Source organism: Sander vitreus, chromosome 2 (assembly GCF_031162955.1).
Source record: "Sander vitreus isolate 19-12246 chromosome 2, sanVit1, whole genome shotgun sequence".
NCBI classification, from domain to species: domain Eukaryota; kingdom Metazoa; phylum Chordata; class Actinopteri; order Perciformes; family Percidae; genus Sander; species Sander vitreus.
Window position 1 is genome coordinate 32,062,279 of NC_135856.1, and position 23,659 is coordinate 32,085,937.

General features: G+C 41.1%; 1 protein-coding gene across 1 annotated transcript; it reads left to right on the forward strand.

Annotated features, from left to right (window-relative positions):
• Nucleotides 1-3,330: 3,330 nt before the first annotated feature.
• On the forward strand, nt 3,331-9,365 carry LOC144528030 (N-acetylaspartate synthetase-like). Its single transcript, XM_078266436.1, has 4 exons — nt 3,331-3,496; nt 5,013-5,248; nt 5,521-5,685; nt 6,531-9,365. The coding sequence occupies exons 2-4, from the start codon at nt 5,050-5,052 to the stop codon at nt 6,923-6,925; spliced, it is 759 nt and encodes a 252-aa protein (XP_078122562.1). The 5' UTR covers nt 3,331-3,496; nt 5,013-5,049; the 3' UTR covers nt 6,926-9,365.
• The last annotated feature ends 14,294 nt before the right edge of the window (nt 9,366-23,659 follow it).

Sequence of the window (23,659 nt, forward strand, 5' to 3'; positions counted from 1 at the left end):
TTAGACGTTTTCGTATCTGTGTGGTCATTTTCTCTTGTGGTCATGTTGTGATTGTTTTGCATCTATTTTTAGTCACTTTCTGTGTCTTTGTAGTCAGAGTTCTTTCTAGTGGTTGTATGTATGTTTTTGGTCATTTTGTGTTTAGTATTTTTAAGTCATTTAGCGTCCCTTTGTGGTCGTCGGCTTTTCTGTAGTCATTTTGTCTCGTTTGTGATCGTTTTGTGTTTTTTTTTCAGAAGCATTTTGTGAGTCAGGGCTCCTGGCTCCATAGGCCTCTGGGCCTGAACTCGCCTGAGGAGAGGGTTGACAGCTGACCACTCCCCTTAGTAAACTTTTCTGATTAGTTCTTTTCTTTTCATTAAATGAGAATCAATATTGTTTACTTCACATACTGTATTTAATTTGTCCATATTTGAAAAGTGGATTCTCTCACATGCAAAACAGTATCAACGGTTTTCTCCACAAACCATTGCAAAGGGCAATTCTGACTTTAATCTCAAATTTAAAAAAACTAAATTACCCTTTAATAGGCATTAGTGTTTCAGTATGCCCTTCTTCACTTCCCCTTAGCCCTTGGTATGATGTCATAGCATACGTCGCACCAAAGAATTTCTAAGGAAAGAAGTTCCATTCTCTCGATACTTCTGGCTTCTGAACTGGTTGCAGTTCCACTCTGGTTCCAGAATAAATGGTGGTCTATGGAGCTATACCCCTCAAAATCCACTTTTCTCAGGCTATAACTTTGGTCTAGTAATTTGAATGTTGCATTAAGGCTCTCCCAGGCTCTCCCTGTCAATACACATGCTAGAAAGAGGTTTACTAATGTTTTAAAGACCACGCTGAAATATTCACTCTGACATTCTGGTTCTGCTTCGGATGCCATCAAGTGGGATCTCTGGTCGTAATCTTCTCTCTCTCTGTCTTCACTGACCAATCAGCATTCATTAGCAGAATGCTAACGTGTTATGGGCAACAACGACTCAATGTGCAAGAAATCAAAAGGACATACAGTAAGTACTCGTTCATTCAACTTTTGACCTATAATCCATGTTGAACTTGCAAAAACTACAATCAGGTGAAAGAGACACATTTAGCCGTCTAGCTCCATAGAGTCCCATTCATTTTGCATCTGTGATCACCCCCAGTGGAACTCTGGTGGAACTGCAACCAAATTCGGTACAATGGGGCTGAATAGGGAGTGAAATGGCTCTCCGTAGACCGGCTCTGGTCGCACGGAGGCCACTTGGAGAGCAGAGGCAAAGTGGGCGGGGTAGGAGCAGTGGAGTGAAATTGAACACACCTGCCCTCGTTCACTTTTAGCCCAAACTACGGATCGACTGGCAGTTATAGGCTTAACGCTACTGCATCAAGTGTGTTCAATAGCGTCTGATAATAGTTATACATTGCAAGTTCTTAGCAACACCATCCGGCGGCCGCTGCCCGCTGGTCAAACTGTGCAGCCTCTTATTTCAATACAAACACAGGCTAATCTGAAAGCACTAAAGAAGTGCAGGTCACAACCATGTCTAGGATTTTCAGAAATATAGGGGGATCAGTGAGCGGCCCCTCCCCAAATAGCATAGCCATGGTTGGCCTATGACGTAAAGCCATTGAACCCCTGATTTTTTTCCACGTCACGTTAGGAAGTCTATTGGTAACGTTAAAGATCCCATGGCATGAAAATTTCACTTTATGAGTTTTTTTTAACATTAATATGAGTTCCCCCAGCCTGCCTATGGTCCCCCAGTGGCTAGAAATGGCGATAGGTGTAAACCGAGCCCTGGGTATCCTGCTCTGCTTTTGAGAAAATGAAAGCTCAGTTGGGCCAATCTGGAATCTTCCCTTTATGACATCATAAGGCAAAAGGTTACCCCCCACTTTCTCTGCTTTGCCCACCCAGAGAATTTGGGAGAGACATGAGAAAGAGAGAGACATCATGGCTTGCAAACGAGCGAAGCATGGCAGTTGGTCAAGGCCACAGCCCCACCCTCCACCTTGCCTTTCCTCTCTCCTCCTCAATAGCATTTAAAGCTACAGACACAGAAATGTCACATCCTAAGGAAAGCTCATTGTGGGACTGGCTCTAGTGGCTGTAATTTTGCACCAAGGCTGAATTTTGGAAAAGAGACTTCAGATACAGTATTAGGGGACCACTGAGGTCTATATAAAAGAGACTTCAGATACAGTATTAGGGGACCACTAAGGTCTATATAAAAGAGACTTCAGATACAGTATTAGGGGACCACTAAGGTCTATATAAAAGAGACTTCAGATACAGTATTAGGGGACCACTAAGGCCTATATAAAAGAGACTTCAGATACAGTATTAGGGGACCACTAAGGTCTATATAAAAGAGACTTCAGATACAGTATTAGGGGACCACTAAGGCCTATATAAAAGAGACTTCAGATACAGTATTAGGGGGACCACTAAGGTCTATATAAAAGAGACTTCCAGATACAGTATTAGGGGGACCACTAAGGCCTATATAAAAGAGACTTCAGATACAGTATTAGGGGACCACTAAGGTCTATATAAAAGAGACTTCAGATACAGTATTAGAGGGACCACTAAGGTCTATATAAAAGAGACTTCAGATACAGTATTAGGGGGACCACTAAGGTCTATATAAAAGAGACTTCAGATACAGTATTAGGGGACCACTAAGGTCTATATAAAAGAGACTTCAGATACAGTATTAGGGGACCACTAAGGCCTATATAAAAGAGACTTCAGATACAGTATTAGGGGGACCACTAAGGCCTATATAAAAGAGACTTCAGATACAGTATTAGGGGACCACTAAGGCCTATATAAAAGAGACTTCAGATACAGTATTAGGGGACCACTAAGGTCTATATAAAAGAGACTTCAGATACAGTATTAGGGGGACCACTAAGACCTATATAAAAGAGACTTCAGATACAGTATTAGGGGACCACTAAGGCCTATATAAAAGAGACTTCAGATACAGTATTAGGGGGACCACTAAGGCCTATATAAAAGAGACTTCAGATACAGTATTAGGGGACCACTGAGGTCTATATAAAAGATACTTCAGATACAGTATTAGGGGACCACTAAGGCCTATATAAAAGAGACTTCAGATACAGTATTAGGGGACCACTAAGACCTATATAAAAGAGACTTCAGATACAGTATTAGGGGACCACTGAGGCTTATATAAAAGCATCCAAAAAGCAGCATGTCATAAGACCTTTAACAGACAGTGTGTGAGTCTAATGATGGAAAGCCAAAAAAGCAAAGGGAAAGGTGTGGCACTGAGAAGATGTGACCTGCTAGACCTGCTATGCCTGCTATACCCGGAAACATGTTATAAGTTGTTTGTTTTGGTTGAATCCGTAGCTGTGTGTAGCCTACTGTCTTGAGAAACCAAAGCTAGAAGTATTGGATTTGGGTATTGGGTTATGAAAACATTACACCTAATCAGTTTGAAACTCGGACCCTCCACTCGCCTTGCCTGGAACCTGTTAGGTAGGTCAGTGGATTTCCTTTTCTCAATTTGGTCGGCTGTGGCTATGTCATGCAATTTCCTTATTGTACAGTTGGAATATTTCTTGTATGAAAGACGTTATACAAGTATTATTACTGCTTTTTAATAAAGTTTTCAATAAAGACAGCACAATGGAATGCATTCCAAAATGCACTGAGATGCTTCGTGAATCAGCCAATTAGAGTGCAGTCTGAGGTGAGGGGAAGGGGGGGATTGGGTCGGTTGCGGCTCTTTTAATCAGAGATGGAAATACAGTACAACATGTACCTAAATACATAAATACCTGAAGACACATTTTAATGAGGCTTGTAATCAGCTGCATGAGTTTCTGGTTTAGAAAGTTTGTGATCTGTATCCTGATTTATCATATAAATGCTTATATCTCATAAAAACAGAATTTCTTCCATGCATTTACAGATAATGTTGAAAATCATATATACAACTATCTAGTAAATAAAAAGTATAAAGTAAATTTGGACTGACAGTTATATTACATGTTTCAGTAAAACATCAAGCTAACAATGAGGAAACTAAAAAGCCAAAATTTATTCATTTAATTTATTCATCTTCTCCTCCTTTCATGGTCAGCAACGGGGTTTTTTAGAGGTTGCACATTACTGCCATCTAACCATGGGTTTTCATGCACCAAATGCATAACTGCAATGCACTGCGGGTGGTATCCACCTCTGGAGTGACCATCGTTCACTCGCTCCCTCAGCCCTCCGAGGGTCGATCTCACCAATTTCACTTCAGTTTTGGAATGATTGGAACGACGCTTGAGATGGGCAAGGGCTTAGGGGAAGTGAACAAGGGCATGTTGAACCACTAATTAAACGCAGCTAGTCTTTGATGTGGAAAGTCGGTGGAGTTGCTCGTCAACAAATTGACTGGCACCAGCCTTGTCTCCCTTTCACTAGTCTATAGCCACTTCCAGGATTGCTCCGCCGGAAATTCCGCTGGATGTTTGTTACCTTCCGCTTTCTTTGTGTTGTAATTGTAAACTCCGGTGGATTTCTGAGGACTATGGTTAACTGCTCCTCAGATCTCTGCAGGGTAAATCCAGACAGCTTCAATTTTTCCAATCTGAGTTTTCTGTTTCACAACTAAAACAACTTTTGAACGTACACGTTTCACCAAAACAAATTACTTCCCGAGACTATTTTGCAGAGGCGCCGTGACTCAGCCGGGTGCTTAGCGCCGCCCAAGACAATTGTGATTGGTTTAAAGAAATGCCAATAAACCAGAGCACCTTTTTATCCCATCCAGGAATGCTGTGTGAACTAGCCAGACCCTCCTCCGCAGCGCTGTGGAGGAAGGTCTGGCAAAGCGAGACTACCCTTTCACTAAGAACTACATATCGTTTCAAATATGGGAGCTGATAAGAAGGGTGTGAGTTGCCCAGTGGTTTTGACAATGGTATCTGTAAGGGGCACATAGTGATAAACTCATACACAACACACAGCACAAACAAGCATTAATACTGAATGTATTTTTCAGCTGTTGGACCTGAGCAACAACCACCTGCATCCTCTGCATGCTAATCACACTTGCTATGAAGGAAAAAGCACAGAGAAATGGACTCCAAACTTTTGTTGTGCGTGAGTTTGAGGCGGCAGACAAACCAGAGATACAGCGGATCTTTTATGAAGGGCTGATGGAAATGGTAGCAGACACCGCCTTCAGAGGCTTGAGACATCATCCTGAGAGTCTCCTGCTCTATACCGCTATGACAGGTAATCAAATATTTTTGCGATTGCTTCTGCAGTTTAGAAAAAATATGTCAGGTGGTAGTTGATGATTACAGTAAGACTTTTCTTACTGTAATCGATTTAAGATGCATTAAGACTTTTCTTAACGCATCCTCCGGCAGTTGCATGTTTTGCCATCACCATTGTGCTGTAGGCCTCAACTTTTTTTCTGATTTGAAGCCACGGAGAAAGTTAAGTGCTACAACTTCATATTTTCATCACATTCCTACATCTGGTCCATATCTTTCCTCCGGCAGTTGCATGTTTTGCCATCACCATGTGTTGGTGGGTGATAGGACTCCTCCCTATAATTGTGCTGTATGGACGCTACTTCTACAGCAGACGTGTGATCCATGGTTACCTGGAGCAGGCCATGAGCAGAGACATGGGAGACATGGAAGGGTTTTACAAGAAATCCCCAGGTATATATATTCTGTATATTGTATCATTTAAATGTCATGTTTTTGTGATAAGATCAGGTTGGTTGGGCAGTCCAAATATATCTTGTTGCTATGCCATTGCCATTTCATTATTTATTCACACATCATCGTATCATTAAAACACAATTTCAGAAGGTACAATGATCATATGTAGGTCCGTGTGAAATGGGGAACCCCAAATACTAATACTAAAAGCTTTTAGGAGGGGGCCCGATACAATAAACACACAACAGAGAATATACAGACACTAAAACCTCAATTTACAATAGACACAACACGGACAAATACCACCAAATACAGACACTTAAGAAAGAAAAAAAAAAATCCTGGCAGAATAGACTTAACAAACAAATGCCACAAAATACAGACGATCCCAGTACAAATATAATACTTGGTGACAGAATGCGACAAGTTGTCATCAAGCTCATTCCAGATCTGCGGCCCCCTACAAACTACACTCAGGCTCGTGCACTTTAGCCTTCGTTTTGTGCCAGTGATTGGGTGTTTTTCCTTTGTGTCATAAGTGTGCAGGGGACGACAAATTGGAATAAGCTCACACAAGCAGTAATTTAACCTGTGTATGATCTGGAATATCATTCAGGCATTATGAAAGACATATTCTGTAAGCCTTAGTAAACCAAGGCGACGAAACAATGGACGAGTGGGGGTTTTGGGCTCAGAACACTTCAATGCCCGTATGAGTTATTTCTGTTCCTATGATTGCGTGAAAAACAAAGACTTGAGTGAATTATGCTTTAAACTGATTGATTCCCCCCCTTCATTTTCACATCCTTTATTCATCTTTCATTACTTGCTCTCCCCCTCAGATACCTGTCTGTGGGTAGCAGTGCTGGATGGCAAAGTGGTGGGTGTCGTAGCAGCACTCGGCAGGCAGAAGTCAGAAGGTGTTGTCGAGTTGCATCGGATGTCTGTCGAGCGGAGCTGTCGGCGGTGTGGAATCGGTGTGGCGCTGGGACAGAAGGTTCTAGAGTTTGCCGTCACTCACGGATACTCCTTTGTTGTCCTGGGAACCACAGCGTACATGCCCGCCGCCCACAAGCTCTACCAGCGTCTGGGTTTTCGCTGTGTGGGGGTCACCAATGGGTACGTCACACCTGGTGCGAGATTGTCCTTAATGGAACAAATTTTCTTCAGGGTCCACCATCATCATTACAGCCTCGATGTGCAAAATAGCAAGATCACTTCATGTGGACAACACTGACTTAGTGGGAGTGCAGACGACTAAACTGAAGTGAAGCTTTAGTAGGCCTACTATATGTGTTGCAAGGGTTACCAATGAGGGGGAAACTACTGGGAAAAGAGACACAATTAATGACAAATAGGGCAAATTAGGAATTAATTAGGAATTGGTCAAAACTAAGCAAAAGGGCAAAACAAATAGACACAATTAGGGCAAAACACAAAGTACAATTAACCAGGTTCAACTTTACTATATATTAAAATTCCATTTAAAACCGTGAACTTACTCACCACCACTGAGATGGGACATTAGGGGAACAAAAATCACCTTCCCAGGGAAGGAGGGGCAACAGGAGCTAGTGATGTTACATTCTGTGCCGAGGCTTCGAAGCATGTCGAGAAATCCCGGATGTTTCCGCGAAGCGCGTATCGAGGTTTGTATCGTTTTAGACATATGACGTCATTGATGACATCCGAAGCCTCGCTGCCCGTCCATACCGCGCGACTGGTTTATGAAGTGGTGCGAATCTACACCGATTTTATTACACATCCATGATCTACACGAGCACCACATCAAACCACTGGCACTTTACAGTTTTAAAATACTCTAATATATTATGACCATATTTGATAGCCACATTCTTCTCAAGGCAATCTGTTCATTATACAGTTATGTTGATTATATTGTACCAAAGGAAAATACACATAATATTAATGGCTTAGGTGGACATTGATTTTCTATTTTCTATATTCTTCATCTTTATTTTTAAGTCTTTACTGGTGCAAAATCCAGTCAAAACCCGTCTCTGATACAATAATCATTAATATAATAATCATGTAATATATCTGCCTGTTTTACACTCTTTGACCATCAGGAGGTAATGAAGCAAATGAAGCCTTGAGAAGTGCAAACCACTTTCCTTGAAAGCTTCAATGCGATCATCAGGCTTCATCTTACCATCACGAACAAGAGTTTCCTGGCAGCGCTTTAAACAAAAAGGTGATCAACCACTTGGAAATAGTTATGAAATGTGACAGAAAACTGCCTTTCACATACCTAGAGGCAACACACACTAGCCACAGCAGAGAAAACTCAGGAAGCAAAAAGGACAAAGGAGCACAGGTGCCTTATGAAGCCTAGCCCTGATTAGGGGGTTGGCCATGGGAGGGGTCAGGTCAAGGCTGCATTCAACAGCACTGCACATTTACCTGCACTAAGGCCGGCTACACACTGCCTGTGTGGCGTGAGCGTGTCAGCTGCGTGGCTCCCATGTTAACAGGTTAGAGCTTGCACACTGCCTGCGTGACACGTATGTCTCATGCTAGAAATAGGACCGACGCCTATTTGTCACGTGACACGCAAGCGTGTTGGAAGCGTTTCCAGGCAAAATAGAATAGGAAAAGATGCTTATATGTCATTTTGACACAATTACATATTAATACATGACACGTTGATGTTTGAAAGTCTCTAGGTTGTGACATAAATGCAGTTATAAATGTAATAAAAAAAAAAAATCGATTTTCAAATATTGCACCTGTCAATACAGAACAAAACATTCTGTAGCCTATTTTGCCGTTAATACTGCCAACGTTGTCTTTGCTGTAATCAAATCAGTATATATTTATGTTTAACATGAAGTATACTACTGCTTGAGTGCAGTAAATCAATGGGAAACATACATGTGTACAGACAAGGCTAGCATGCAGCAGCGCTGCGTCAGACACAAAAATCGAAAGACACAAAAATCCACGCAGCCGCCACGCAGCTGACACGCAACAGAAACTCCACGCAACAGAAACGCCACGCTCACGCCACGCAGCCAGTGTGTAGCCAGTGTAAGGGAAGCTTTCCCCACTCCATATGCACCAGAAAAATGACAGCATCGGTTGTGTGCTCAAATGCTGGCTGCATGGCTGAGTTTGACTACAAACAATTAAAAGTTACGCACATTCAAATACTGTTGAAGGCAGTTGCTGGACCAATAACAGACAGCAATGAAAACAAGGAAAAGGTCTGCACACTGTAGCGTTACTGCAACGTGTAGTAACATTTTTGAGAAGTGCACGTCATCTCCACGTACCTACTTAAATACCCACGTCTTCGATTTGACGCAGAAACATAAGTCGGCCTTTAGAGAGGCAAAAACAAGAAGGGCAATGAAAAAAGAAAGGGTAACGGTGTGACAGAAACAAAGAAGCTCATATTACAACACAGAGGGAGTGTGGATTCATTCTCTGCTCAGGACACCATTACTCCCCCATATCTTTACATAGCAAGTATGTGTTTGCTGCTATATTAATGTTCTCAATATTAAGTACTGCCCATTTAGTGATGTCTGTGATTGCTTCTGATGCAATACATGTATTTGCTTTTGCAATGTGTGGTTATGTTTTTCTTTTTCTTTTTATCTGCTGTCCTCTTAATGACATTACCTGATTAAATAAAGATTATCTAAATAACACTGCGTTTCTATAAAGTTTGGGGAGTCACAGGAGACATCTATTCTGACCTAAATAAAATCAAAACATTTTAATAAAAAAAATATTTTAGTTGCATATTAAACTGGGCTTACAATAAAAGCCTAAAGTCTTTACATAACTTTTTAGTGCATAGAAAACTAAGCTATACAAATGTGTTGGTATGATTTTATAAATCATCTTTTAATGTTAAACATACATGTGGCTGTATCTGTGGAGGGCTACCTTAGAGACTAACCTACAGTATTGGCCAGTAAGCCTATCATAAATGTGTTTTTTTTCACAAATAGGCTGATTTATATTTGCTAATATGTTTGATTCATGTGAAGACATTTTATTTTTTAGAAAAACTTTAAAAATTTGCAAAGAAACTCCCTTCATCCAGATGCCAGATGAAGGTCTAGTACCGAAACGTTGCCTACTATTGAATTGATTTTTTGCAAGTTAGCCAGTGTGCGTGAGTTTCTTCTTCTCTTCTTCTGACCTACTTATCCCCCTCCGACGCACCTGTCTCACATTATAGATGTATACAGTATTTTTCTGTACTGAAGTTTTTTTTAATGATTAACAATAATTTGGAGGCCCACCTGCAGTAATTCTGAGGATCCCCTAGGGACCCCGGACCCCCTGTTGAAGATCTCTGCTTTAGGCCTAAAATTGGTGGTATGCCCAGAAGGGAATCATTTAAAAATCAAACTCTCACATGCATGGCTTTGCTCATATTCATAAAGCCCTGCAGACTTTCTATTTGTAGCCTTTACTCTGTTATCTAACGAACCACATGGAGTGGTCGTCTGTGTGTTCATGATTCTCTTGTGTGAGGCTCTTTTTCACATATCAACTGATCTTGAAAACACCACTGCTCGTATGAGATAAAGGAAGGGTGTAGCAGTGGCTCATAGCTCCTTCAGGACTCCTCACTTCCTCTTAGTTTCTCTTCAGTTGACTTACTCAGCAGCAAGAGCCTCGGCAGCTGAGGGAAAGTGTATTTATACACAGGTCCTAACCATTATCACAATTTAGAATTTCTGCTACTATCTGTTAGCATAACAGTGATGGAGGAAGTATAGTATTCAGTACTAACACCATACTGTAAAAAATACTCACAAACAAGTGAAAGTCCTGCTTTGAAAACAATACTTAAGTAAATGTATGTAATTATCATCAGGGAATCAGGAAAATGTTCTTCAAGTATTAAAAGTAAAAGTACTCAATGCAGAAAAATCCTCACATTTTAGAAACTGGAAACGATCCAAACAGTTCCAAACGCCTTTGAGGCCGCCTTTTCCCCTGTTTCCCCCTGCCACATGTTGGGGTACACTGACCGGATGGAGCAGCTGGTAGATGCTGGAATCAAGTTTGCCCCACTACCTTCTCCCATCATTCGCGCCCAGCATCAAACTGACCCTGTTTTGACTGAACCGTTGAAAGTAAAACACCAGGCACCTCTGCCCCCTCAAGGACGGCAGCAAACTCCTTCTCACCAGACTGATAAGTATGCTTGGGTCCAAAATGAAACAAGCTTTAACTGATATGTGCTGGGCCCAGGCTGCATGCCTAGTGGCACTCATGACTCTTTCCAGGACAAGCCTGGGCCTGTGTATTCAATTCTTCGTCAATCAATGTTGTGATAGGTAATAGAAAAAGAATGGTGAATCCGCTAAGTAAGAAAAAGAAGCATGTAACTGCCAACTTAGCAAATTTAGCATCCATTCCTCGTCAGCCAAAGCCTGTCCCAAAAAACGAGAAAGATAATTATTTTAACACACTAACATTAGCCTTACTAAACGTCAGGTCTTTGGCGGGTAAATCATTTTTAATCAATGATTTTATTATTAAGCACAGTCTTGACCTCATGTTTTTAACTGAAACCTGGTTAGACCATAATAACAGTGATGCTGTTCTTATAGAGTCAGCTCCCCCTAACTTCAATTTTATGAGTGAGAATAGAGCGAATAAGAAAGGAGGTGGAGTCGCCATTTTGTTTAATGACTCGTTCCAATGTACTCAAATATCTTATGGAAACTTTGCTTCTTTTGAATATGTGGCTCTTCAGCTAAGGTCCCCCTCTCGACCTATATTTCTAATTATCTACAGGCCACCTAAATACTGTGCATCCTTCTTTGACGACTTTAGTGAACTGCTGTCTATAATCTGTATTAACTTTGACTGTGTAGTTATTACTGGTGATTTCAACATTCATGTTGACAACCCCCAGGATAGAGGGACCAAAGAACTGTGTTGTATTTTTGAGAACTATGGACTGACTCAGCATGTGACGGAGCCCACACACAACAAGGGACACACTCCTTGACTGGACTTGATTATCTCGAAGGGTTTGAACATTTCCAAGGTTGTGGTGACTGATGCTGCTCTCTCTGATCATTCCTGTGTTTTCTTTAATGGCACTATCTCTGTGCACAAAAGTGTCCAAACAAAGTTAATAAGAAAACGGTATATCACTGACAACACCAGTGAAACATTCATTCAGCTTTTCTCATCCACACCCACCCTCTCAGGGGTCTCAGGCACTGAGCTTGTAGACAATTTTCAATTGTAAAATTAACAAATGTTATTGATGCCATTGCTCCCATTAAGGTCAAAGCTGTCTCCGGTAAGAAAAGATCTCCATGGAGAAATGTTATACTGGTAAGAACAGAACAGAACGCAGGTGGCGAAAAACTAATCTCCAGGTCCACTACAACACCTATAAAGAGAGACTTCGCATTTATAATTTGGAACTGAGGAATGCAAGGCGGTCCTTCTTCTCGGACATTATTGCCAAAAACAATAATAACTCACGTGCTTTGTTTGCTACTGTTGATAGGTTAACAAACCCTCCTATGTGGTGCCGAATGTAAAAGTTTGGTTACAATTTTTTAGCTGATACATTTTCAACATTTAGCTCACTTTCCTCACATTTAGCGCATTTTCCTCACATTTGAGACAGAAATTATATATATATATATATATATATATATAATATCTAAATGTTAAATGTTAAATCTAAATGTTATATCTAAATCTAAATGTTATATCTAAATCTAAATGTTAAATATATATCTAAATGTTAAATCTAAATATATCTAAATCTAAATCTTAAATATATATTTAAATATTATATCTAAATCTAAATCTTAAATATATATATCTAAATGTTAAATCTAAATGTTATATCTAAATGTATCGCCAAGTGTAAAGCTAAATATTTAGAAAATATTCAAATCCCCAAGGGAACCACGCCCACTGCAGTGGCTTCAAATCGCGCTGCACCCAGTGATGCCCCAGCAAGGGGTATCTCTGCTGTAGCCAGTGGGTACTTGGAAAGATTGTGGAGCAGCTTAACTAATAAAAATAATAATTCAATTATGATTGATTTAAAACAATATATCAGCTAAAACAGCTCAACACATATGTTAAAACATATAGCGAAGTAATCAATGGTAGAAAAAAATAGGTAAAAGTGGCCTACTGACTTAGCTAACAGTTGAAATGATTAGCTAAAAGTAATGGATGACTTTTGAAACATTAACCACACTTCAAGTAAAAGGTCTAGTTAGTAGAATTTCTGATCAAACCAACCTAAATGTTTACAGTTCAATTGCATGAAAATGTAAGAATATTCACTTTAATATGATAAATAGTGTGAACACATTGGGAATTGATAGGGCGTGGTATTTGAGTTTATATGACAGGGCTGTGGGGGAACCTCAGACCAGAAGGGTTAGAAAGTACTGATCTACAGTATTTTTATATTATTGACCGACCGGTATATTACAGACATGCCTTAATAGTTGTGTTAATCACAATACCGTTGTTTGAATTACATATCTCCATGTGTGACTAGCGTCATCCTTCCCAAGCAATCTAACATTAGCCCAGCATGGATAAAGTCCAGCTATGCATCCAACATATTCATCCGAACACAACTAAAATGTCACAATCCAGCCACTTGTAAGAAGTTTGTAATACTGGTTACATAGTTATCGTGTTTTATTAACCTTAATTCTGTTTGCCAAGGCTATATTTTATTGGCTTGCAAAGTAGCTATCCGTTGCTAACGCTAACGTTAGCTAGCTAATTTATGTCAAAAAGCAGTAGCTAACTAACGTTACTGCCAAGATATGGTTTCATTGTAAGACAGTGTAAACACATGACAACACTTGACGAGTCTTGCAACACCTCTCTGGTCTCTAGTGAAATCATATCTTGGCAGTAGTTAGCTAACGTTTCTGCTTTTTGAGATAAATTATCGTTAGCAACGGATAGCTCCTTCGCAAGCTAATATAGCAACATAATTCAGGTTAATAAAATACGGTAATATAACCAAAGTATTGAAAACTACTTACATGTGGCTGTAGTGTGATAGGCCTACTGCTGTTCAGTCTTGCATTGCGAGACCTAGCTAACTTAGCTAGTTACAGTGCTGCGAGGCCTGTTCAGATGACATGTCGGCTGCAGTGTGTGAGCTAGATAGTTTGACTCATCCTTCACAAGCAAACGTTAAACACACAAGGAGATATGAGTCAAGCTCTTGTTAAAGTCTTTAATGACATCCACTTAAACACAGATAGTGGTCTTGGTATTACTTGATCTCAGTGCTGCATTTGATACGGTCGACCATGACATATTACTAGACCGATTAGAAAACTGGGTTGGCATTTCTGGCTCAGTACTAAAGTGGTTTGAGTCTTATTTAAAGAATAGGGACTACTTTGTGTCTATAGGGAATTATACATCTGAGCATACAAATATGACGTGTGGAGTTCCCCAAGGCTCCGTTCTGGGGCCTCTCCTGTTTAACATCTACATGCTTCCACTGGCTCAAATTATGGAAAACAATAAAATAAGTTACCATAGTTATGCGTATGACACACAAATTTATATAACCTTATCGCCAGGGGACTATAGTCCAATACAACAACTGACTAAATGCATTGAACAAATTAACGACCGGATGTGCCAGAACTTTCTTAAATTAAATGATGAAAAAACTGAGGTGGTTGTTTTTGGAGCAAAGGAGGAATGATTAAAAGTCAGCACTCAGCTTCAAATGATAATGTTAAAAACAACAGACAAAGCCAGAAATCTTGGTGTAGTCATGGACTCAGACCTGAATTTTAACAGCCACATTAAGACAATTACAAAGTCAGCCTATTACCACCTTAAAAATATATCAAGGGTTGAAGGACTTATGTCTCAGCAGGATTTGGAAAAACTTGTCCATGCTTTTATCTTCAGTTGACTTGACTACTGTAACGGTGTCTTTACAGGTCTCCCTAAAAAATCAATCAGACAGCTGCAGCTGATTCAGAACGCTGCTGCTCGAGTCCTCACTAAGACTAAGAGAGTGGATCACATCACTCCAGTTCTGAAGTCTCTACACTGGCTTCCAGTGCCTCAAAGAATTGATTTCAAAATACTTTTGCTGGTTTATAAATCACTAAATGGTTTAGGGCCAAAATACATTTCTGATCTGCTACTACACTATGAACCACCCAGACCTCTCAGGTCGTCTGGGACAGGCCTGCTTGTTGACCCCAGAGTCAGAACTAAACAGGGGGAAGCAGCGTTTAGTTTTTATGCTCCACATATCTGGAACAAACTCCCAGAAAACTGCAGGTCTGCTGCAACTCTCAGTTCTTTTAAATCAAGGCTGAAGACCTATCTTTTTGATGTTACCTTTCTTTAAATAACTGTTCATTTCTTATACTGAAGCTGCATTGGTGACACTGTATAACAATCTATAGAAGCATATAAAGAGAAATTACTAAAACAAATTTAATTTATGATTATTCCGGTGACATTCTTTTGCAGAAACGGACTGCAAGGTTTGCCGAAGAAAAGAACTAAGCTTTGCGGTGACGACCACATCAAAAATGATAAGAGTATACTAAAGGAAAAGCTTCTGTAACTATGGGGAATGAAACCTCAAAGCCATGCAAAGCATCTGGACCCATGGTGGGTGAGATGGTTAGAAAATATGGACCGGATTGCATGAGATGTCTGCCATATTGGTAGTGACATTCTCTTGCAGAAACGGACATATCTCTGATTGTTTCTCTGATGCAGGCATGGCAATAGAGTGACAGAAGAGACAGACGTTGGGCTGGTCAAAAAGTTAACTAACTAATTTAGGCAGAAGATGGTTAGAAAATATGGACCGGACTGCTTGAGATATCTGTCGTATTGGTCAAAAAGCTTTGGCTTTCCAAAAAATGGATCACCGAGTCCAGGAAAGTTATTTTATCTGCTTTTGTATATTTAACTGTTTTAACTGCTCTTCAATGTTTAATTTGTTATACTGCACTATAACGTTTTTTCTCGTATATTATCTGTTCTTAATTTTTAAATCTGTTTTCATGTAAAGCACTTTGAATTGCCCTGTTGCTGAAATGTGCTATACAAATAAAGCTGCCTTGCCTTGCCTTCTGGGACATCCGTTATTAGCAGCTAACTTCAGAAACAGTATAAGGACATGAACTATTATTCTTCATAGCTAAGTAACTGATATAGCTTACAGATAAGCATTCTTGTAACTCAATATTACTCTTAAGATATTACAGTTAGGATACCACATCTCCCCCCGCATTACGTTAACAGCTTATTACCTATAGAAGGGAACACTGATAAGCTATAATGCACAATACATAACCACTTAAATGACATCAAATATTTGGAACATAAAACTATATATATATATATATATATATATATATATATATATATATATATATATATATATATATATATATATATATGTTAAACTAGGAAGGTTCGTCCTTCCAGTGAGATCAAAGCGCATTGTTGCTCTATTCCTGAAACAGATCTCACTCTATTTAACAAAGTCTTTGAGATGCCCAGGCGAGCGTCTCTCCCACTCGGAGCGTCGCACCGCTGGTGCAATGGGCAAGTCCGGTTGGACCCGAGTATTAGGAGCCGGCTGAAGATCTGGTGGCTCACTAGGAGGAGGTTCTCCTATGTCGTCCAAACTTGTAGGCAAGGGGTCCACAAAACCTCCAACCGTGTCCAACAAGGTCTCCTCTTCACTCTCAGACTCGGAACTGGGAACAGCGTCAGCCAGTCTAGCTCTCACTTGGTCCACGTGCCTCTTCATGGTTTGACCATATCCGACGATCACTGTATACGACACTGGGCCTGATGAGCTCTGGATGACAGCAGGGATCCACTTAGGACCATAAGAATAGTCCCTGGCAAACACATTATCCTCGGGCGAGAAACTCCTCACTTTTCTGTTTGTGTCATGAGTCTGTTTCAGTTGCTTTTGCTGCACTTTTGATTTCACATCTGCCATGAGCAAGTCAAAAGCTGATCTGAGCCTCTGTGACATCATCAACTCTGCAGGTGACAAGCCTGTAGTTTCATGAGGTGTGATGCAATAACTGAACAGAAACCTTGACAACCTGGTTTGCAACGTATCACCCTTCATCTTCTTGGAGGACGGGTGAAACGGCGCCGATCTCACATGACAGATGCCATTCTGCTCCATGAATGACTCAAACTCTGAGCTTGTGAAACAGGCTCCATTGTCCGATACCAACATCCTTGGCAGACCAAACACACTGAAACTCTGCCGCAGTTTCTCTATAGTAGCCTGGGATGTGGATGACTTCATCGGGTAGATGTCCATCCACTTTGAGTGAGCATCCACGATAAGCAAGAACATTTCTCCTAGGAAAGGCCCTGCATAGTCCACATGAATTCTTGACCATGGTGACTCTGGCCACTCCCATGGGTGCAATGGTGCAGTGGGTGGTGCCTTTTGGTTTTTTTGACACTCTTCACAAGACTGCACTTCCCTTTCCACATCCTGATCCATACCTGGCCACCATACATAAGATCTAGCCAGACCTTTCATTCTTGACATGCCGGAGTGTGACTGGTGCAGTAACCACAGTATCATGTCTCTGCCCTTGGTAGGTATGATTACTCTGGCTCCCCAGAGCACACAACCATCCTTTACACTTCCATTCTTCTTTGGTGATATGGCTTGAAGTGAGCATCTGTCTTTGTAGGCCAACATTTCAGGACATATTCATGAATTTGGGACAACATCACATCCTTAACTGTCCAGCGCTTTATCTGGGTCGTGTCCACTAGCTTATCATCTAGCAGATCTATCATCAAGACTTGCTCTTTTGCCTCATTATCTTGCACTGTTTCTGACATAGGCAGTCTGCTCAAAGTGTCTGCATTGGCGTTGTTTTTTCCTGGTTTGTACACAATTTTGTACTCGTAGGCACTGAGGTGCACAGCCCATCTTTGCACTCTCGGGGAACCCATTTGTGAAATGGGCTTTTTTTCATTAAAGAGAGAGATCAACAGCTTATGATCCGTGTAGATAATGAAGGCTCTTCCATACAGATATTTGTGAAACTTCTGAATACCAAACATAATTGCCAAGCCTTCTTTGTCCAGCTGCGAGTATTTCTTTTCAGCAGGTGACAATGTGCGTGACATGAAACCCAGGGGTCTCTCACTTCCATCATCCATCAGGTGTGATAAAACAGCGCCCACGCCGTGAGTAATGAACTAACACTTCTGCTGAGTTCAGCAGAGCCTTGGATTTCTTGAAAGCTTCTTCCTGCTTCTTTTGCCATGCCCAGCTCACATCTTGTCGTAACAGTTCATGCAGTGGAGCTAACAGGGTTGACAGGTTAGGAAGGAATTTATTGTAGTAATTTAGCAACCCTAAGTATGACTTAAGTTCAGTCACATTTGTGGGAGTGGGAGCCTCATTGATGGCTTTCACTTTCTTCTGCACAGGGTGAAGCCCCTGTGCGTCCACGCTGTGTCCCAGATACTCCACTTCCTCTTGCAGGAAAGTGCACTTATTTCTCCTTAAGCGCAACCCAGCCTCCTCCAACCTTGTTAACACTGCTGTGAGGTTCTCCAGGTGATCTGCCTCATCAACTCCAGTCACCAGGATGTCATCTAAGTACACCGCCACCAGTGGAATCCCCCGCAATAAACCCTCTATGGTCCTCTGGAATATGGCTGGTGCTGATGCAACCCCAAAAGGCAGTCTGTTGTAGGTGAACAACCCTCGGTGTGTGTTTACTGTCAAATATTTCTTTGACTCATCATCCATGAGTATCTGCTGGTACGTGTGACTCATATCCAACTCCGACAGTGCAGCAAACAGGTCCTCTACTATGGGTATAGGATATTGTTCTAATGAGGAAACTGTATTCACAGTGAGCTTGTAGTCGCCACATAGTCTTACAGTTCCAACAGGTTTCAGGATCGGAACAACAGGTGCTGCCCATTCTGCATATTTCACAGGTGTGATTATGCCTTCTTTCAACAGTCTGTCTATTTCTTCATCCACTTACGCCCGCATGGCGTAAGGTACAGACCTGGGACGGAAGAATCTCGGGACAGCGTTAGCTTTTACATGGATGGTGGCTTTCGCTCCTTTCAGGGTGCCCAGCTCCTCTTTGAACACATTTTCATGTTTGCTCAGCATGTGCTGTAGTGTTTTCTTTTCTGTCGTCATGTGTTGCAACTGTTGGACTTTGTGTTTGAGTTTGATTTCCCTCCATCTGAGATGTATCTCTTCCAGCCAGCCCCACCCTAGTAAGCTGGGGCCATTCCCTTTAACCACAATGAGGGGCAGTTTTCATTTTTTGCTGCTTGTATTTAACCCTCACGAGGGCTGCACCTAACACATTAACAGATCGCCTGTGTAAGTCTCCAACTGGATGTTAATTGGCTTCAAACAAGGGATTTTTGTATCCTTCCACAGCTTTTGGAATGCATGTTAATTCATAACTGTGAGACTACAGCCAGTGTCTATTTCAAAGTTAACACCTTCCCCATTCAGTTTCATCTCCACCATGTAGGGGTCTACTTTTCTCAGGTGTACTTCACTCATGCGTCCCAATCTGAACTTCATGCAATTAAGGGTGAACGTGTCATCTTCTGAGCTATCACTTTTGCTTCCACCCTGCTTTTCTTGCACTTTGTGAGAACGGTAGCAACTCTTTCCTTTCTTTAAATCTGCAGGTCTCTTCTTACACTGATTCTGTGCATTTTTGCTACGGCAAGCTCTAGCAATGTGCCCTATTCTTCCACAAGCATGACATTTCTCTTCTTTGTACTTACAGTCTGTTGCAACATGTTTAGTTCCTTTGCAACGGTAACACTCTCTTGTTGCTCCTCTGAATGTGCCCACGTCCTGTGGGCCTTTGTTGACCTTGAAGTGCTTCACTGTTGCAACTGGGTTTTGCAGATCCTGTGCATTCTTGTTTGCGGTCTCCGCTGCCACAGCAATTGACAAGGCTTTGTCAAATGTTAAATCTGCTTCTGCCAGAAGACGTCTTTGAATCCGATCATCATTAATCCCACATATGATGCGGTCCCTTAACATCTGCTGTAATGCGTCACCATATTTGCAATCCTGCGCTAGCCGACGTAGCTCTGCCACATACTCCATTACTGATTCATTATGCTTGCGATTACGGGAATCAAACTTGTATCTCTGCACGATTTCACTCGGCTTAGGATCGAAGTGATCTTTCAACAGGCTTACCAGTTCTTGATACGTTTTATCCTTTGGCTTTTCTGGGCTGAGGAGGTTTCGCATCAAGCTGTATGTCGATGCTCCAACGACGCTTATGAGTATGGCTCTCTGCCGATCTCCATCGTCAATCTGATTGGCCTCATAAAACTGTTCCAGTATTTCACAATACTCTTCCCAAGTCTGATTTCTTGAATCAAACGCTGCTAGCGTGCCAATAGTAGCCATCCTGTCACTGTTAATTTACGCTCTCCCCTTTTTAGCCGAAGTAAAGTCCGCGCCAACCTGCAGCTCCGACGTCCAGTATGCCACTCAATCCACTGGCATCCAGGCCAAAAAGATGTTATATCTTCTAAGGAAGAACCGAATGTCCGCGACATCCAAATACTTTTGCAAGTTTAATGCAAACGGGCAGGCATGACATCTTACAAGTTACTTTGTTACTTTCACATGTCCCTGACTAGCAACAACTTCTTCGGTCTCTCTTAACTAGGGTCAACATCCGGACAGCTGAACATACTCTGATTCAGAACTCAATGTAATAGCGCTTCCTTCTGGGACATCCGTTATTAGCAGCTAACTTCAGAAACAGTATAAGGAAATTAACTATTATTCTTCGTAGCTAAGTAACTGATATAGCTTACAGATAAGCGTTCTTGTAACTCAATATTACTCTTAAGATATTACAGTTAGGATACCACAGTTTTGTCCCTTGGGAGAGCTTTTTGCTTGCAGCTAGATACAGAAACACATGAATATGCAAAAGAATAAGCTGTGAGACGGACTGAATGTGGATCACTGCAACATCCCTGAATGAGATGGACTGTACATACAGAGCACAGAGTAATGCTTTAGATTACTATCATGGATCTGTCATGGAAATAGCGAGGCTTGGACCCAAATGCAGATTTGAAGGAAGTTATTAAACAACCAAAAGTGTCCAAAGGTAGGCAGGCAAAAAAAAATCCAAAAGGCAAGAAATCCAGGAAGCAAGACAACTAGAGCAAGACACAGAACCCAAGACAAATACATACACCGACAAGACAAGCCACGACACGACACGACACGACACGACACGACACGACACGACACGACACGACACGACACGACACGACAACGATCCAACAAGCGACAAAGAAAGCACAGAGACCAAATACACAGGGTAACGAGGTGAAACAAGGGACAGGTGACACAAGGGCTCAAGAACAGGTGAAACACATCAGGGCAGGGCAGACAATCAGACAGGAGGGAAAACACAAGGCAGGAAGTAAAACCAGACATGACAAGGGAGAAAACAGAGACTACAAAATAAAACAGGAAACACTACAACAGACACTTACAATCGTGACAATTACAACCCCCAACGCACAGCGTGATTCTATCTATTATCACATTTCGGTGTACCAGTACAGCACATTTAGGTACAAGGGAACATTAATGCAATAATCTGGCAGTCAGGAGGAATTTAAAGAGAAGATATTAGTATTTTTAACTTCTGGGTTACATTTCTAATATTACGAGGTACATGAGAGGGACATACTCGACACCGGTCTCACAGGTCATAAATGAGTGTCCACCATCAAAGATTGCTGGTCAAGTGAGTGGTGGCTAAGACTGTTTTGTTGAGAAAGATATGTTTTGTATAGAGAGATGTTGTGAAATAGTTTGAAATTAGTTTACCATTAGAAGAGACATGTTGGGTTTGAAAGTTATGAAATTACCCAGAGGTTGTTGTATCACAGTTTAATTTTGATAATGTGCAATGACTCTAAAAGTTTTGACTGTCCTTCAGTGTTGGTGTCCTTCAGTGTTCATGATTCTGCCAAATGTCCCTCTTTTCGGCCGGATGTCCGTCACCTTCCGCTTTCTTTGTGTTGGCATTTTAAACTCCGGTGGATTTCTGAGGACTATGGTTAACTGCTCCTCAGATCTCTGCAGGGTAAATCCAGACAACTAGCTAGACTATCTGTCCAATCTGAGTTTTCTGTTGCATGACTAAAACAACCTTTGAACGTACACATGTTCCACCAAAACAAGTTCCTTCCCGAGGCTATTTTTGCAGCGGCACCATGGCAATGTGAAACTACAATCAAATAAATACATAAAAGATAAAACACCAACAGGACATGAAATCAATCATACTCATCATCCATCTTGACTGTAAGATGGACACTGCTGCTTTTCAGGTCAGTTGTATTTACTGTAGAAATGTCATTAAAAACGTTTTCTACTTACTGTACTCCACATCAACAATGAACAGCACCCTGTGTAACAACAGTGTCAATCCACATAAACCTATAATAATAACAACCTATTTCAACGTAGTTCCCCATAAACAGGCTTACTGCTACGGCCCAGCTCGCTAGGGGAACGCGGAAGCAACATAGAGCCAGTTAGAGTGTGTGTTTCCTGGCCCTTTCTCTCTGTATACTGCATGTTCAGGATGGTTTGTTTCATTTAGAGAATGCTGATGATTTGCTGTATCACCTAAAGCATGTGATATTCACACAGGAACCTGACTAAGCAGAGTTCCTGAAGGGCTGACAAGCTATGGACCCATTAGAGCTTTTGAATTGTTCGCTCCAGCTTGCATTGTTCCAACGGGACTTGTTGCTGTTGTTGTGATCCACAAAAGTGAGTTTAACCGGGAGGTCTTTCAAATATAGTGGCTGCTGAGGGTATATGCAGTGTGTAACAATAACTGTTGTACAGCAGCAGTCATTGTGGTGCATGCAGCAAAAAAATACGTGGAATGCTTACAAATTACAGCGCATTACTTATCACAGCGATATGTATGAATGGTTCATGAGAACAGCCTGAATAGAATGCATGTAGCATGGATTTATGAGCCCAGTGCATAACGTTTTGCTGAAAATACATTTTAGAACCAGACTTAAGTAATCAACCTGACTCAGACTTCCACAGTATGCTGACATGAAAACTGCACGTTCAGCATCTTGTGAATGCATGTTTTGTGAAATCTGTTCTTCATATCCGTTCATGTCAACATGTGGTTTGTGTTGTGAAATTGGCAAATAGTTGCAGTCAGTTGACTGCAGTTAACGGTGCCCAGAGTTCAATTCATGTGAAGGGAAACTGATTTTAGCCATTAAGCTGCCCACAGCTGGAATCTGCTCTCCCAACTGAAGCCATTTTTAAAACTAAGCTAAAGACTGTTCTCTTTTCCAAAGCTTTTAATTGATCCGTTTTTATGGTACTTTTATTCATTTTATTAATGTGGTTTTAAACTTGTCTGTACCTTTATAAAATGTGTCTCTACTTTTGTTTATCCCTTTTCATACTTCTGTTTTGTTGTGGTTGTTGTTGTCTTTTTTGCCTGTAAAGCAATGACTATGATTTGAATGACTATATAAATAAACTTGCCTTGTCTTGCTACTCTATGTAAATCACACCAACTGAAAGTGCTTTATTTTCCATGATCTCAAACAAATAGTCTTCATGTCCTCATGGCCTTGCAAGAGGCCGGTGTTTATTTCAACCAGACACACAACCTGTCTGATTTCACTAATGAGTTAATTGTGTGTCAAAGTGTGTTGATAATGCACAATCAGTGTCAAGATCAATCTAGGAGGGGCCAAGAGTATACTGAGTTTAATTTCAACTCTTCAACCTAATCGGACTTCTCTGACTAACTCAGTAACAATTAGAAAGGAAGGAGACTCTTGCTCCGCCTACTGACCAACCCTCAATTTCTGCCCCACCGGGCACAAGTTT

What these genes read in the sequence shown, in the direction of transcription:
- LOC144528030 (XM_078266436.1), top strand. Translation starts at nt 5,050, where the DNA reads ATGCTAATCACACTTGCTATGAAGGAAAAAGCACAGAGAAATGGACTC. An exon ending in GCTCTATACCGCTATGACAG is followed by an intron (nt 5,249 to 5,520) that starts GTAATCAAATAT and finishes TTCCTCCGGCAG; the next exon opens with TTGCATGTTTTGCCATCACC. An exon ending in GTTTTACAAGAAATCCCCAG is followed by an intron (nt 5,686 to 6,530) that starts GTATATATATTC and finishes TCTCCCCCTCAG; the next exon opens with ATACCTGTCTGTGGGTAGCA.